Source organism: Nothobranchius furzeri, chromosome 1 (genome assembly GCF_043380555.1).
Source record: "Nothobranchius furzeri strain GRZ-AD chromosome 1, NfurGRZ-RIMD1, whole genome shotgun sequence".
Classification (NCBI taxonomy): Eukaryota; Metazoa; Chordata; class Actinopteri; order Cyprinodontiformes; family Nothobranchiidae; genus Nothobranchius; species Nothobranchius furzeri.
In genome coordinates this window covers 38,646,961-38,664,052 of record NC_091741.1, presented here as the reverse complement: position 1 = coordinate 38,664,052, position 17,092 = coordinate 38,646,961, and the positions used below count along the sequence as shown (strand labels likewise).

The window sequence follows — 17,092 nt, the reverse complement described above, 5'->3', positions numbered from 1 at the left end:
TAGTTTATCTGCTATGTCCTGTTTTATCAAGGCACATTGAATGTACCATCAGTATCTGAAGCTGCTACAATTAGAAAAACCAACCACCGTCGGGCATTTTGATCAACAAGCTTCCTCTCAACTTGCCAAAGTAAAAGAAACTTCCTGAAAACCACAAACTGCAGACTGTTGACATTTTGCCCTCATGGTGTCGGTGACACGTTCTCTAATCCTGGCAGGTCCCTGCAGCAGCGTGTTCTTATCGATCTGTGCAACGGAAGCTTTGAGCGAGGTCATTCAGGATAATTCCTAATATTATTGTAACGTTTGTGCAGATCTACACCAGACAGACGGACGTTTATCAGAGAAGTCCACCAAGCTGCTGAGATTAACCCACATGTCCAGCATTCACTTCCATTAGGCTACAACAGCTCTCGCAATAGTCCCACACGGTTCATTACAATATCTACAAATATCCTCTGATGTTTGTGGTGTTTCAGAATAATTCCTAATGATTTTCTGAAGCTGCTTTACTGACATCATGGTTGAAAATGTTTCGTTTTGCATTCAAATTACTTCAAGAGATTATTGCAGTATTCAAAAATGTACAGTATGATATGTGTTCATCAAAGTTCTCACAAACACTGATGAAACTCAATCATTTCAAATCGCATCATGACTTGTTATGAAACGGAAAATGGTTGTATTAGTAAATCGTCAGCCGGGATGAATGGCCGAGGCTTTCATCGTAGCGCTGATGTGTCGTCCTGCTGGAAGCGTAGTGAATGGGAGAAGGCCTCGCTGGCCCCGACTACACACCACCTCGACTACACACCACCTCGACTACACACCACCTCGACTACACACCACCTCGACTACACACAACCTCGACTACACACCACCTCGACTACACACCACCTCGACTACACACCGCCCCGACTACACACCACCTTGACTACACACCACCCCGACTACACACCACCGCCCCGACTACACACCACCTCGACTACACACCACCTCGACTACACACCGCCCCGACTACACACACCCTCGACTACACACAACCTCGACTACACACCACCGCCCCGACTACACACCACCTCGACTACACACCACAGCCCCGACTACACACCACCTCGACTACACACCACCGCCCCGACTACACACCACCTCGACTACACACCGCCCCGACTACACACCACCTTGACTACACACCACCCCGACTACACACCACCGCCCCGACTACACACCACCTCGACTACACACCACCTCGACTACACACCGCCCCGACTACACACACCCTCGACTACACACAACCTCGACTACACACCACCGCCCCGACTACACACCACCTCGACTACACACCACAGCCCCGACTACACACCACCTCGACTACACACCACCGCCCCGACTACACACCACCTCGACTACACACCACAGCCCCGACTACACACCACCTCGACTACACACCACCTCGACTACACACCACAGCCCCGACTACACACCACCTCGACTACACACCACCTCGACTACACACCACAGCCCCGACTACACACCACCTCGACTACACACCACCTCGACTACACACCAACTGCCCCGACTACACACCACCTCGACTACACACCACAGCCCCGACTACACACCACCTCGACTACACACCACCGCGACTACACACCACCTCGACTACACACCACCTCGACTACACACCAACTGCCCCGACTACACACCACCTCGACTACACACCACAGCCCCGACTACACACCACCTCGACTACACACCACCTCGACTACACACCACCGCCCCGACTACACACCACCTCGTCTACACACCACCTCGACTACACACCAACTGCCCGACTACACACAACCTCGACTACACACAACCTCAACTACACACCAACTGCCCGACTACACACCACCTCGACTACACACCACCGCCCCGACTACACACCAACTGCCCGACTACACACCACCTCCACTACACACCAATGCCCTGACTACACACCACCTCAACTACACACCACCTCGACTACACACCACCTCGACTACACACCACCTCGACTACACACCACCTCAACTACACACCACCTCGACTACACACCAACACCCCGACTACACACCACCTCGACTACACACCACCTCGACTACACACCAATGCCCTGACTACACACCACCTCAACTACACACCACCTCGACTACACACCACCTCGACTACACACCACCTCGACTACACACCAACGCCTCGACTACACACCACCTCGACTACACACCACCTCGACTACACACCACCGCCTCGACTACACACCACCTCGACTACACACCACCGCCCCGACTACACACCACCTCGACTACACACCACCTCGACTACACACCACCTCGACTACACACCACCTCGACTACACACCACCTCGACTACACACCAACTGCCCCGACTACACACCACCTCGACTACACACCACAGCCCCGACTACACACCACCTCGACTACACACCACCTCGACTACACACCACCGCCCCGACTACACACCACCTCGTCTACACACCACCTCGACTACACACCAACTGCCCGACTACACACAACCTCGACTACACACAACCTCAACTACACACCAACTGCCCGACTACACACCACCTCGACTACACACCACCTCGACTACACACCAACTCCCCGACTACACACCACCTCGACTACACACCACCGCCCCGACTACACACCAACTGCCCGACTACACACCACCTCAACTACACACCAATGCCCTGACTACACACCACCTCAACTACACACCACCTCGACTACACACCACCTCGACTACACACCACCTCGACTACACACCACCTCAACTACACACCACCTCGACTACACACCAACACCCCGACTACACACCACCTCGACTACACACCACCGCCCCGACTACACACCACCTCGACTACACACCACCTCGACTACACACCAATGCCCTGACTACACACCACCTCAACTACACACCACCTCGACTACACACCACCTCGACTACACACCACCTCGACTACACACCAACGCCTCGACTACACACCACCTCGACTACACACCACCTCGACTACACACCACCGCCTCGACTACACACCACCTCGACTACACACCACCGCCCCGACTACACACCACCTCGACTACACACCAACGCCTCGACTACACACCACCTCGACTACACACCACCTCGACTACACACCACCGCCTCGACTACACACCACCTCGACTACACACCACCGCCCCGACTACACACCACCTCGACTACACACCACCTCGACTACACACCAATGCCCTGACTACACACCACCTCAACTACACACCACCTCGACTACACACCACCTCGACTACACACCAACGCCTCGACTACACACCACCTCGACTACACACCACCTCGACTACACACCACCGCCCCGACTACACACCACCTCGACTACACACCACCTCGACTACACACCACCTCGACTACACACCACCGCCCCGACTACACACCACCTCGACTACACACCACCTCAACTACACACCAACTGCCCGACTACACACAACCTCGACTACACACCACCTCGACTACACACCACCTCCCCGACTACACACCACCTCGACTACACACCAACTCCCCGACTACACACCACCTCGACTACACACCAATGCCCTGACTACACACCACCTCGACTACACACCACCTCGACTACACACCACCGCCCCGACTACACACCACCTCGACTACACACCACCTCGACTACACACCACCTCGACTACACACCACCGCCCCGACTACACACCACCTCGACTACACACCACCTCGACTACACACCACCTCGACTACACACCACCTCACCACCGCCCCTACTACACACCACCTCGACTACACACCACCTCAACTACACACCAACTGCCCGACTACACACAACCTCGACTACACACCACCTCGACTACACACCACCTCCCCGACTACACACCACCTCGACTACACACCAACTCCCCGACTACACACCACCTCGACTACACACCAATGCCCCGACTACACACCACCTCGACTACACACCAACTCCCCGACTACACACCACCGCCCCGACTACACACCACCTCGACTACACACCACCGCCCCGACTACACACCACCTCGACTACACACCACCTCGACTACACACCACCTCGACTACACACCACTGCCCCCCGCCCCGACTACACACCACCGCCCCGACTACACACCACCGCCCCGACTACACACCACCTCGACTACACACCACCTCGACTACACACCACCTCGACTACACACCACTGCCCCCCGCCCCGACTACACACCACCGCCCCGACTACACACCACCGCCCCGACTACACACCACCTCGACTACACACCACCTCGACTACACACCACCGCCCCGACTACACACCACCTCGACTACACACCACCTCGACTACACACCACCGCCCCGACTACACACCACCTCGACTACACACCACCGCCCCGACTACACACCACCGCCCCGACTACACACCACCGCCCCGACTACACACCACCTCGACTACACACCACCGCCCCGACTACACACCACCTCGACTACACACCACCGCCCCGACTACACACCACCTCGACTACACACCACCTCGACTACACACCACCGCCCCGACTACACTCCACCTCGACTACACACCACCGCCCCGACTACACACCACCGCCCCGACTACACACCACCTCGACTACACACGACCGCCCCGACTACACACCACCTCGACTACACACCACCGCCAAACACAGTTACGCTTCGGGCATTTATGCTCTTATTAAGAATTCTCGAGTCGACTCAGTTGAAGCGTCCTGCTTTGTTTTTCCAGACCTTTCTGACAAAATCGTTTCTGTTTCCCAGACGTACTCCCACATGGTTTTGTCGGTTAAAATTTCCTTTAACTTCTAAATGTCAACATTTCAGAAACGGGGAAACAGCCTCATGAAAGCTCAGCGAAGGAGGCCATCGGATTTCTAATTGTTCTCTCAGAGATGGAAAGTCAGCAGGAAGGAGTGAGTTGATCGGAAACTCGTCACTCTGAGTTTTTTTTAGTGAACAGAGCATTTAACCTCTGAGAGAGACAATAACCTCCAGCTGACTGATGTCCGCTGGCGGCTGCAGCTATTACACCCTCACTTGCTTTTTTCTGCAGCACAGAAAGTGTCGCTCGCCTCATTTCCAGCTGACTGATGCTGCGAGATCGTCACTGACCATCAATCTCTGATAACAGAGGCAATCAAACCCAATTCAATCCCACAGACCATCACTAACATCATTCTCCCTCTGTGCAGTTTGCAGTGGCAGGTTCCATTGACCGTCGCCGTGGGAAACGCATCCTCCGTTTGCTTGGAGAGCCTCATCTGGATCAACAACAAGACAGGTACAGAGAAACCGCGACTCTGAACACCAACGTAAAAGTTTATGTTCCACTCATGATTTAATTATCCCTTTACTTTGAGTTAACGAGCTGTTACCTAGAGAGGATTCGTTAGCTCAGGAGCTCTAATTAAGGCTCTCCCCGGCACCGTGCACCAGACACTTTCAGAGCACTGATTAAGCTAAAGCAGGCTTCACTCGTGGGAATAAACATCTTTACCGTGTCGTCATTGTAAACAGAAACTTTCTGCATCTTTTTAGGATAGAAACGTTCCTTCTAGGACTTTTCTTTAGTTTGTTTGGACCCAAATAAACCCTTATCCCTTCCTTTGGAACTCAGATGCCTTCTGCAGTCAGTTATGTAGTTTACTTCTCCTTGTTTTGCTTTTATTAGATCTGTGTTGTAGAAACACTTTGCTTATGATGTTGTTTCAGCTACTTTCGTTCGTTGTGTTTCTGTTTATTGGTTTGGGAAGAAAAACTTTCGGGATCTCCTTTATTTGTCCTCTGTTTCATAAGGTGCTGTTGTGTTTTCCTACAGCGAAACCTTCCAGGGGTTTTCTTTAGGAGACAAAAGCTGACTTTTCTTCTTTTTCTGAAGAAAATGAGGTTTTAAAAATCTATGTTAGTTTGGTTTCAGAGGAATCAAGAAGACCCATGCTGGCAGTTCTCCAGGAATCAAACCCTTTATTTCTTTGTTCTGTTTTAGTTATAAACGCCTCTAAACTCGGAGCTGGGTCACGAACTGGGGGGGTTGGGGGGGGGGGGGGGGGGGACTGGTCTTAACTCATATTTTAGGTTCTTCTGGGGTTCTGCTGGTTCCTGTGGAGCACGTCCCAGATGACCCTCAGCTGTGTGGCATGATTACAGTAACGTGTCTGAGATGGGATCTGTTGGCACGAGACTAGACAGCTCCAGTCGGAACCGGTTTGGTGTTGGTTAAACACGATTAATAACAAAAAGAAAAACTAATGATTTCATGTAGAAAACAGAGAAAATGTAAATCAGACTGATTTTTATTTTTTTATGTTCGTACTCACTTCTGTTAAATGATAAATGAGATGACTGGCTAAAAGGCTCTGAGGAGGAAGACAGGAGGAGCTTAAGAGGGTGGCAGGAGGAGGAAGTGAGGAGGAGCTAAAGAAGGAGAGGAGGAGGTGGTGAGGAGCTAAAGAGGAAGAGGAGGTGAGGAGGAGCTAAAGAGGGAGAGGAGGAGGAGGTGGTGAGGAGCTAAAGAGGGAGAGGAGGAGGAGGTGAGGAGCTAAAGAGGAAGAGGAGGTGGTGAGGAGGAGCTAAAGAGGAGGTGAGGAGGAGTAAAGAGGGTGAGAGGAAGAGCAGGAGGAGTAAAGAGGGTGAGAGGAGGAGGAGGAGGAGCTAAAGAGGGAGAGGAGGGGGAGGAGGTGAGGAGGAGTAAAGAGGGTGAGAGGAGGAGGAGGAGGAGCTAAAGAGGGAGAGGAGGACGAGGTGAGAAGGAGCTAAAGAGGGTGAGAGGAGGAGGAGGAGCTAAAGAGGGAGAGGAGGAGGAGGTGAGGAGGAGCTAAAGAGGGTGAGAGGAGGAGGAGCTAAAGTGGGAGAGGAGGAAGTGGTGAGGAGCTAAAGAGGGTGAGAGGAGGAGGAGTAAAGAGGGTGAGAGGAGGAGGAGGAGGAGCTAAAGAGGGAGAGGAGGAGGAGGAGGTGAGGAGGAGTAAAGAGGGTGAGAGGAAGAGGAGGAGGAGCTAAAGAGGGAGGGGAGGAGGAGGTGAGGAGGAGCTAAAGAGGGAGAGGAGGAGGAGGTGAGGAGGAGTAAAGAGGGTGAGAGGAGGAGGAGGAGGAGCTAAAGAGGGAGAGGAGGAGGAGGTGAGGAGGAGTAAAGAGGGTGAGAGGAGGAGGAGGAGGAGCTAAAGAGGGAGAGGAGGACGAGGTGAGAAGGAGCTAAAGAGGGTGAGAGGAGGAGGAGGAGCCAAAGAGGGAGAGGAGGAGGAGGTGAGGAGGAGCTAAAGAGGGTGGCAGGAGGAGGAAGTGAGGAGGAGCTAAAGAAGGAGAGGAGGAGGTGGTGAGGAGCTAAAGAGGAAGAGGAGGAGGAGGAGCTAAAGAGGGAGAGGAGGAGGAGGTGAGGAGGAGGTAAAGAGGGTGAGATGAGGAGGTGGTGAGGAGCTAAAGAGGAAGAGGAGGTGGTGAGGAGGAGCTAAAGAGGAGGTGAGGAGGAGTAAAGAGGGTGAGAGGAAGAGGAGGAGGAGTAAAGAGGGTGAGAGGAGGAGGAGGAGGAGCTAAAGAGGGAGAGGAGGAGGAGGAGGTGAGGAGGAGTAAAGAGGGTGAGAGGAGGAGGAGGAGGAGCTAAAGTGGGAGAGGAGGAAGTGGTGAGGAGCTAAAGAGGGTGAGAGGAAGAGGATGAGGAGCTAAAGAGGGAGAGGAGGAGGAGGAGATGAGGAGGAGTAAAGAGGGTGAGAGGAGGAGGAGGAGGAGCTAAAGAGGGAGAGGAGGAGGAGTAAAGAGGGTGAGAGGAGGAGGAGGAGGAGCTAAAGAGGGAGAGGAGGACGAGGTGAGAAGGAGCTAAAGAGGGTGAGAGGAGGAGGAGGAGCTAAAGAGGGAGAGGAGGAGGAGGTGAGGAGGAGCTAAAGAGGGTGAGAGGAGGAGGAGCTAAAGTCGGAGAGGAGGAAGTGGTGAGGAGCTAAAGAGGGTGAGAGGAGGAGGAGGAGCTAAAGAGGGAGAGGAGGAGGAGGTGAGGAGGAGCTAAAGAGGGTGGCAGGAGGAGGAAGTGAGGAGGAGCTAAAGAAGGAGAGGAGGAGGTGGTGAGGAGCTAAAGAGGAAGAGGAGGTGAGGAGGAGCTAAAGAGGGAGAGGAGGAGGAGGTGGTGAGGAGCTAAAGAGGGAGAGGAGGAGGAGGTGAGGAGGAGCTAAAGAGGGTGAGAGGAGGAGGTGGTGAGGAGCTAAAGAGGAAGAGGAGGTGGTGAGGAGGAGCTAAAGAGGAGGTGAGGAGGAGTAAAGAGGGAGAGGAAGAGGAGGAGGAGTAAAGAGGGTGAGAGGAGGAGGAGGAGGAGCTAAAGAGGGAGATGAGGAGGAGGAGGTGAGGAGGAGTAAAGAGGGTGAGAGGAGGAGGAGGAGCTAAAGAGGGAGAGGAGGAGGAGGTGAGGAGGAGCTAAAGAGGGTGAGAGGAGGAGGAGCTAAAGTGGGAGAGGAGGAAGTGGTGAGGAGCTAAAGAGGGTGAGAGGAAGAGGAGGAGGAGCTAAAGAGGGAGAGGAGGAGGAGGAGGTGAGGAGGAGTAAAGAGGGTGAGAGGAGGAGGAGGAGCTAAAGAGGGAGAGGAGGAGGAGGTGAGGAGGAGCTAAAGAGGGAGAGGAGGACGAGTTGAGAAGGAGCTAAAGAGGGTGAGAGGAGGAGGAGGAGCTAAAGAGGGAGAGGAGGAGGAGGTGAGGAGGAGCTAAAGAGGGTGAGAGGAGGAGGAGCTAAAGTGGGAGAGGAGGAAGTGGTGAGGAGCTAAAGAGGGTGAGAGGAGGAGGAGGAGCTAAAGAGGGAGAGGAGGAGGAGGTGAGGAGGAGCTAAAGAGGGAGAGGAGGATGAGGTGAGAAGGAGCTAAAGAGGGAGAGGAGGAGGAGGTGAGGAGGAGCTAAAGAGGGTGAGAGGAGGAGGAGGAGCTAAAGAGGGAGAGGAGGAGGAAGACAGGAGGAGCTTAAGAGGGTGGCAGGAGGAGGAAGTGAGGAGGAGCTAAAGAAGGAGAGGAGGAGGTGGTGAGGAGCTAAAGAGGAAGAGGAGGTGAGGAGGAGCTAAAGAGGGAGAGGAGGAGGAGGTGGTGAGGAGCTAAAGAGGGAGAGGAGGAGGAGGTGAGGAGGAGCTAAAGAGGGTGAGCGGAGGAGATGGTGAGGAGCTAAAGAGGAAGAGGAGGTGGTGAGGAGGAGCTAAAGAGGAGGTGAGGAGGAGTAAAGAGGGTGAGAGGAAGAGGAGGAGGAGTAAAGAGGGTGAGAGGAGGAGGAGGAGGAGCTAAAGAGGGAGAGGAGGAGGAGGAGGTGAGGAGGAGTAAAGAGGGTGAGAGGAGGAGGAGGAGCTAAAGAGGGAGAGGAGGAGGTGGTGAGGAGGAGCTAAAGAGGGTGAGAGGAGGAGGAGCTAAAGTGGGAGAGGAGGAAGTGGTGAGGAGCTAAAGAGGGTGAGAGGAAGAGGAGGAGGAGCTAAAGAGGGAGAGGAGGAGGAGGTGAGGAGGAGCTAAAGAGGGAGAGGAGGACGAGGTGAGAAGGAGCTAAAGAGGGTGAGAGGAGGAGGAGGAGCTAAAGAGGGAGAGGAGGAGGAGGTGAGGAGGAGCTAAAGAGGGTGAGAGGTGGAGGAGCTAAAGTGGGAGAGGAGGAAGTGGTGAGGAGCTAAAGAGGGTGAGAGGAGGAGGAGGAGCTAAAGAGGGAGAGGAGGAGGAGGTGAGGAGGAGCTAAAGAGGGTGGCAGGAGGAGGTGGTGAGGAGATAAAAGGCACTGAGGAGGAAGACAGGAGGAGGTTACAGTAATAAATAACCGCCTAATTAACCGGCCTGTAAAAGTCCACCGCCAGCCCCAAAGGTCAGAGGTCAGCATTGCTCAACAGACTTCAGGTCAGACTTTGACCTTTTTTAATACAGCATGTAAACCTGATTCTGCAGAACACCGACAAGCCGGCGGGCTGTAATCCCTCCACCTGTCACTCATCCCGACTCGTCTCCTCCTGATGGGAGGAAATCTGCAGCCATCATTCCCAATCAGAGCTTAATTATGTCAGTTATTGTCTGATGGTACCGAGAGCGGCTCAGACTCCCCGTTTTAACCCCACAGAGGACGACTGATTGACGTGAAGCATGGTTTCGTTGTTCTCACGAGTCCCATCAGAAAGACGGGAGACAAACGCGTCTCCCAGAGACCGAGTCCTCGCCAAAGAGACGGGATGAAAGGCTGAATCAACAACATGCTGTTTGGTTTCCAGCCGAGTCGCAAACACGCCGATTTCCACATAAAGTCACAGAAACCTTCCTTCATGCTAAATAATCTGGAATCAGAGAGTGGCTAGGAGCTCAGACAACCCGAGAGGTTCTGGTACTGACCGTCACGCCGCCGTCGGTCTGCGCCTCCCTGTAGGTGAAGTTGCAGACGGCCCAGGCCAGGTAGTAGGTGGACATGCGCGGCGTCCGGCCGAAGCGGTTGGTCACCCAGCCGTCCTCGTCCGCCGGCCTGCTGCTCTCCACCGGCATGTTGGACAGAGAGGTGTATTGTGGGTCGTGGCGGAGCGTCAGGGAGAACGTTGCCTTGTAGACGGGCTCGTCGAAGCAGGGGAAGGCCTTGCGGGCGTGGATCGGGCTGAACTGGGTCACCGCCAGGTACCTGAGCAGAGAGACGGCCTGAGTTAGAGACAAAACAACTGAAACGGTGTGGACTAGAGCGGCTTTAGGCCGGTGAGGCTGCAGGCGGGACTCAGGTGTGATCACAAATGATAAACGACCCGCACTTGTATAGCGCCTCTCAGAGTCAGGACTCCAAAGCGCTTTACACTACAGTGCATCATTCATCCATTCACACACTCATTCACACACTGATGGTGATGAGCTACGATGGAGCCACAGCTGCCCTGGAGTGCACTGACAGAGGCGCCACCGGTCCCTCCGACCACCACCAGCAGGCAAGGTGGGCTACGTGTCTTGCCCAAGGACACAACAGCAGAATTCTCTGCGGAGCCGGGATCGAACCTGCAACCTTCCGATTACTGGACAACCCGCTCAACCAATCAAATTCAGGATGATATGAGAAAACCTAAGGTGACTTGCAGACATGCTTTCCTGTTAGTGTTCCTCACAGTTGTTACTCCACAAGAACCGAGGTTGGTCTCCTGTCAGTTGGACGTACCTGGAAAACTTCACCAGGAGGCATCCTGACCAGATGCCCGAGCCACCTCAACTGGCACCTCTTGATGTGGAGGAGCAGCGGATCTAGTCAGAGCCCCTCCCGGATGACCGAACTTCTCACCCTATCTCTAAGGGAGAGCCCAGACACCCTGCCAGGGGTATTTATATTGGAAACAAGGTTTGAGAGTTCTAAAATCTGGTTCTTGGCTCTTCATCTGGACAGAACATTTGTCTCATGAGGTTGTCCAACAACTGTTGTATGATGGGTCATAAATCTGGTGCAGCAAGCCGCATTGGATGGGAAAATTTAGGATTTCCAAAGGATTCCACAGTTGGCTGGAATGGTTACCTTCGCTGTCATCACAAACAAGAATGATTCAGAAGAAGATCCTTTATGTAGCACCTCTCAAGATAAAAATCACGAGGCGCTTCACAAAACAACAAAATATGAAAGTGTAAAAAGATTTCCAAAATGATTCAAAACATGTTTAAAAGGAGAAAAGAAAAAATGTAAGGAAAGTGAGAAAATGAACAGGAAAGAGGGAAATCAGTGGATCCTATGAAAGGAAAAATAAGAGCAGAACAAGGAGAGGGAGGTGATGAAGGTCCCACCAAACCTGAACAGGTGAGTTTAAAGGAGACCACTGAGTCCACTGATCTCAGGCTCAGGGGGAGAGAGGTCCAGAGTCTGGGGCACACAGCAGCAGATGATCTGTCACCTTTGACCTTTAGCCTGGTGCTGCACAACCAGTAGGCTTTGGTCACTGGACCTTGGGGACCTGCTGGGGGTGTAGGGACTGAGAAGATCACCAATGTAAGAAGGTTCTTGTCCATGTAAGGCCCTAAAGACCAGAACCAGGATCTTGAAATGAACCCTGAAGTTGACTGGCAGCCAGTGAAGCTGGAGGAGAAGCGGGGTGATGTGGGTGTGTTTGGAGGACTTGGTCAGAAGCCGAGCAGAGGCGTTCTGAACCACCTGTAGACGGTTCAGGGAGGTTCTGCTCAGACTTGTGAAAAGAGAGTTACAGTAGTCTAAGTGTGAGGAGATGAAGGTGTGGAGAACTGTCTCAAGTTCAGAGCGAGACAGAATGGGACTCAGCTTAGCAACGTTCCTGAGATGGAAGAAGGAAGAGCGAACAAGAGAACTGGCATGAGAATCCAGGGTGAGAGCTGGGTCAAAGGTCACGCCAAGATTCCTGACGGAGGGTCCATCCAGGTTTTAATGGAGTCTAAGCAGGTGTGTAACAGCTGCAGCTTAGACATCTCATGGGGCTTAAAGGAGATGTACAGCTAGATGTCATCTGCATAAAGATGGTAGGAGATTCCTTTGAAGGAGCTCAGGATGTGCTGAAGAGGAAGCAGATAGAGGAGGAAGAGCAGAGACTCCAGCACATCCACTATGTCATCACTTACTCATAAGTACAGCTGAATTTAGCAAAGCTCCAGTCCAAGCGAACAGCAAGGTGTCGTCAGCGTATGTGAGGAGTTTTTAAACCATATAGTAGTTTTACAGTTTCTTAGCTAGCACTGACAGAGTTTTGGTGTTTTCATTCAGAAACTCATGGGATTGGTCAGATGGATGACAACACCTGGTTACTAGGCAACATCAATCAGACGGGCTACTTTCGTGTGAACTACGACCTTCACAACTGGAAGCTGCTCATTCAGCAGCTGCACTCCCACCCTCAAGTAAAACTGTCTGTTTCTCTGTTTGTCGGACCACCAGACATCCACTATTTTTACTCCTAGTCTACTTCCTGTTTCCCTCTTAGATCATCTCAGTCGGGAACAGAGCAGGACTCATCGATGATGCCTTCAACCTGGCTAGGTGAGTGTCCGTGAGGTTTTACCTTCTGTCTTCAGTCACTTCCTGTTAAGGGTCTTTTTGCTGATTAGATCTGGTGGTTGGTGAACTTGTGAAAGTGATTTGTTTCTCTTAGGTGAGAGCAGTGCTTCTCAACCCTGGTACTCCCTGGTTTACATCAAGAGCTGCAGATACCTGTTAATCACTCATTCATTTAGGTCAGGTGTGTGGCAGCAGGGATACACTGGTGGTTAAAAGGGCAACATGGAAAACATGCAGGACAGTGGGCCCTGAGGACCAGGGCTGGGAAACACTGGGCTTGAGTAAAGATGCAGTAACTGGATACAGAAATAATCTCACAACCCCGTACTGCAGCTCTGTAGTTAAAGATTTCCGCCTGTCATGGATTACGCTGCTCAGATTTGACCATCAGATTAGCATCTTTAATGTCTACAGTGACAAAATAATTGTTATCTTCATGTCTGATAAATTATTTGGAAAACGTTTCTAATAAATCATCACAAATTTGAAAAAAATGGTAAATGGTAAATGGCCTGTATTTGATATAGCGCCTTCTAGAGTCCTGGAACCCCCCAAGGCGCTTTACAACACAATCAGTCATTCACCCATTCACACACACATTCACACACTGGTGGGGATGAGCTACGATGTAGCCACAGCTGCCCTGGGGCGCACTGACAGAGGCGAGGCTGCCGAGCACTGGCGCCACCGGTCCCTCCGACCACCACCAGCAGGCAACGTGGGTTAAGTGTCTTGCCCAAGGACACAACGGCAACCTTGGGGTTCGGGGCTCGAACCTGCAACCTTCTGATTACGGGGCGCACACTTAACTCCTGTGCCACCGTCGCCCCTAAAACAAAAAAAAAAAAAACGTCTGAATGTTAGTAAATCATTCATGGTAAATATGTGAAACACTGAAAAACAATTTTTTATTTAATCTCTGATTCTAACGGGTCACTCTGAGTGTTTCATGCAGGCTGAACGTGAAAATGGTCTCCTACACCTATCTCCTGCTGTAGCTTCTGATAGAAAACAGACGGTGAAACTCTAGGATTAGAAAAGCCTGACAGATCTACGTCACACTGTCACTTAACATTCATGGACTCACCCATCTTGGCTCACAACGGGGAAGGTTGTTGTTGGTTTAGCGTCCAGGAAACAGCAGAGAACGTCTCTGCTAGCAGACGCTAACTGTTAGCATTAGCAACTCCACCACACAGCAGAACTCCTCCAGGCTTTTATTTGTGGAGATAAAACATCAACGTTGCAGAGCAAACGGTGTGTTTGTGCGTGCGTCCATGCATGTAAGTGTTTAGCGTGTTTGTGTGTGTGTACACATGTGTGTGTGTGTGTGTGTGTGTGTGTGTGTGTGTGTGTGTGTGTGTGCGTGCATGCGTGTGTGTGTGCGTGCATGCGTCCATGCGTGTAAGTGTTTGGCGTGTGTGTGTGTTTACGTGTGTGTGTGTGTGTGTACGTGTGTGTGTGTGTTTGTGTGTATTTGTGTGTGTGAATGCGTGCGTGCAAGTGTGTGTGCATGCATGCATGTGTGTGTGCGCATGCATGTGTGTGTGTGCGCATGCATGTTGTGTGTGTGTGTGTGTGTGTGTGTGTGTGTGCGTGTGTGTGTGTGTGTGTGTGTGTGTGTGTGTGTGTGTGTGTGTGTGTGTGTGCATGCATGCATGTTTGTGTGTGTGTGTGTGTGTGTGGCAGTTTTATTTAAGGAGTGTTTCTTTTATTACGGCTGAAATCTTTGTTCTTCAAACAGAAAACAGGAAATAATTTATTCATGAAACAGAAAAAAATCCTTTTAATTAAATATTTGTCTAACTTCATTAAAAAGATCTTTTATATTGTGCCAAAATAATAACAGAATTGAATAAATTCATTTATTTTACAAATGTATTAGAGTGATTAAACTGATTTGAATAGTAATCATTCAGATGAATGAAGTCCTTTGTTCTGCCTGTTGGAGCGTCTGAGATACCATCAGAAAACGGTGCAGCGTTTATCTGTGATTCTTTTAAAGACACTTTTCATATTAAAATGATTGAATCCGCGTGGCAGTTTGGTGGTTTGCAGAAGCTCGGCTGTGGGTTTTGTCTTTGGAGCGGAGCAGAATGAGGAAAACAGTCGTTTGTGGTGTTTTTCTCTAAACTCCAGATGGGCTTTTTTGGGTCTTCAAGCCCGACTGAACGGGTCAAAGCTCTCAGAACTTCATCTGGGATCCGACAGTCTTCAGCTGTGCATTCAGAGCAGATCTGTCTTACTTCTGAGCACCAACCTGAGCCGTTTGCTGAACGTAGATGGTTCACACAGAAGACTCGTTTCTCTCTGCGATGTTCAGCCTGAAGCTCTTTGAGCGCTGTAACCAGAATCTAGTGTGACGCCGGCTCTATAACTCAATCTCCCCGTCTCTGCTGCTGTTGTGTGGATCTGCACTCAGCCATCTGTGCTCTGTCATGTTGAATGAGCAGCAGCTCAAGACGACTGTGCTGTCACCCTCTGAGGACGTGTGCGCTGAGGAGTTTCCATCTGTACAGAGAGAGGATCTACACATCCATTAAAATGCACTCTGACAGCTGAAGAAACTCACTTCAGCCTGAATCCGTCATCAAACCGCTGGATTAAAACACTCCGGATGTTCAGGGGGTCTGTTCTCCTCACAGGCCTTCCCTCACATTACACACAAATTCAGCTCTTGTTTTGTTAATTAGATCATTTATTTAAAACAATCTTCTGTTAGATGAACGTTCCGACAGTTGTCAGAGGACGAGGATCCTGCCTGAACCTTTCAAACTGCAGGTTCGTGATCTCAGCTCCTCCAGCAGCTCCTTCTCCCATGCATGAAGCAAACAGTTCATGTAATGTTAGAGTGTAACATGGCCGTAGCTTGTCAGGCTACATATTTTTCAGCCACTTTTCCCCGTATAAGCAACCCAGCAGATTGCCTGGAGGAGTTCTGCTGTGTGGTGGAGTTGCTAATGCTAATGTTACCCTCCGCTAGCTGAGACGTTCCCTGCTGTTTCCTTGACGCTAAACCAACGACAGCCGTCCCCGTCGTGAGTCCAGATGGGTGAGTACATGAGTGTTAGTGACAGTGTGACGTAGATCTGTCAGGCTTTTTTAATCCTAGAGTTTTTCCGTCTGTTTTCTATCAGAAGCTACTGCAGGAGATAGGTGTAGGAGACTAGTTTCATGTTACAGTGAGGCTTGCACCATCCCTCCTCCAGTTCAAGTCGCTACTTAAGGCTCACTTTTACGACCAGGCATTTTAAAATCCCTGACTTTTATTATTTTATTATGTGTCTTTTATTGACTGTGATTATCTGCCTTGTTGTGTATTTTATTGTTGACCGTGTACTGTTTTATATTGTGTTTTTACTTTTTATTCTGTACAGCACTTTGGTCGGCTGCCATGCCGTTTTTAAATGTGCTTTATAAATAAAGTTGGTATGGTATGGAATAAGTAAAAAAACAGTTGATCCGTGAAGTTGCTCTTTAAAATCTTTGAGTTTGTTTCACTTTTCCTCTGATTCAGTTACTCCTCAACCTGAAGATGTCACACTAGCAGGGAGACCAAAGCTAATTGTTCTTCATCTTCCTTCAGTCACGTAGTTAACTCATTCGCTGCCAGCGTTTATCGCCGTTTTTACTGTTTTTTTAAGAGTGACAGAACGTTGCGCGCTAGGATGATGTCGACGCCAAAACAACCAAAACAAAGAGGAGACTCACCTCTTACATCAGGAAGAATCCGCGCGTTTCCAGCGTTATCCGTTCTTTCATAATCCGTTGTTGAATTGTGATCGGCAGAAGCTTTTCCGGTTCGCGCCTCACTTTTTTTTACAGCAGCGGCCCAAAACGATCTCCTCACACATGGATGTTCTGCTTCCTGATCACGTGACGTGTGACGTACGCGGATGAAGATCGGCTTTAGAGCTGAGATGTTTGTTCTCACGGTGTGGGGGCTCGTCCGACGCCCACACAGTAAAAAAAATGCAAATGACGACTTTAGTCATATTGGCAGTGAACGAGTTAAAGTGGGTCAGAACACCATGTGGAGCGGCCTTCAGCTGAACAAATG

General features: G+C 51.0%; 1 protein-coding gene across 1 annotated transcript in view; it reads left to right on the top strand.

Moving 5' to 3' along the window:
- The window catches only part of LOC107386826 (thyrotropin-releasing hormone-degrading ectoenzyme), a 203,809-nt gene that overhangs the window by 136,898 nt on the left and 49,819 nt on the right, over positions 1 to 17,092 (top strand). Inside the window, exons 11-13 of the mRNA XM_015961451.3 lie at positions 5,280 to 5,368; positions 12,742 to 12,875; positions 12,959 to 13,014. Of these exons, the coding sequence (XP_015816937.3) occupies positions 5,280 to 5,368; positions 12,742 to 12,875; positions 12,959 to 13,014 (279 nt within the window). The remainder of the gene's footprint in view (positions 1 to 5,279; positions 5,369 to 12,741; positions 12,876 to 12,958; positions 13,015 to 17,092) is intronic.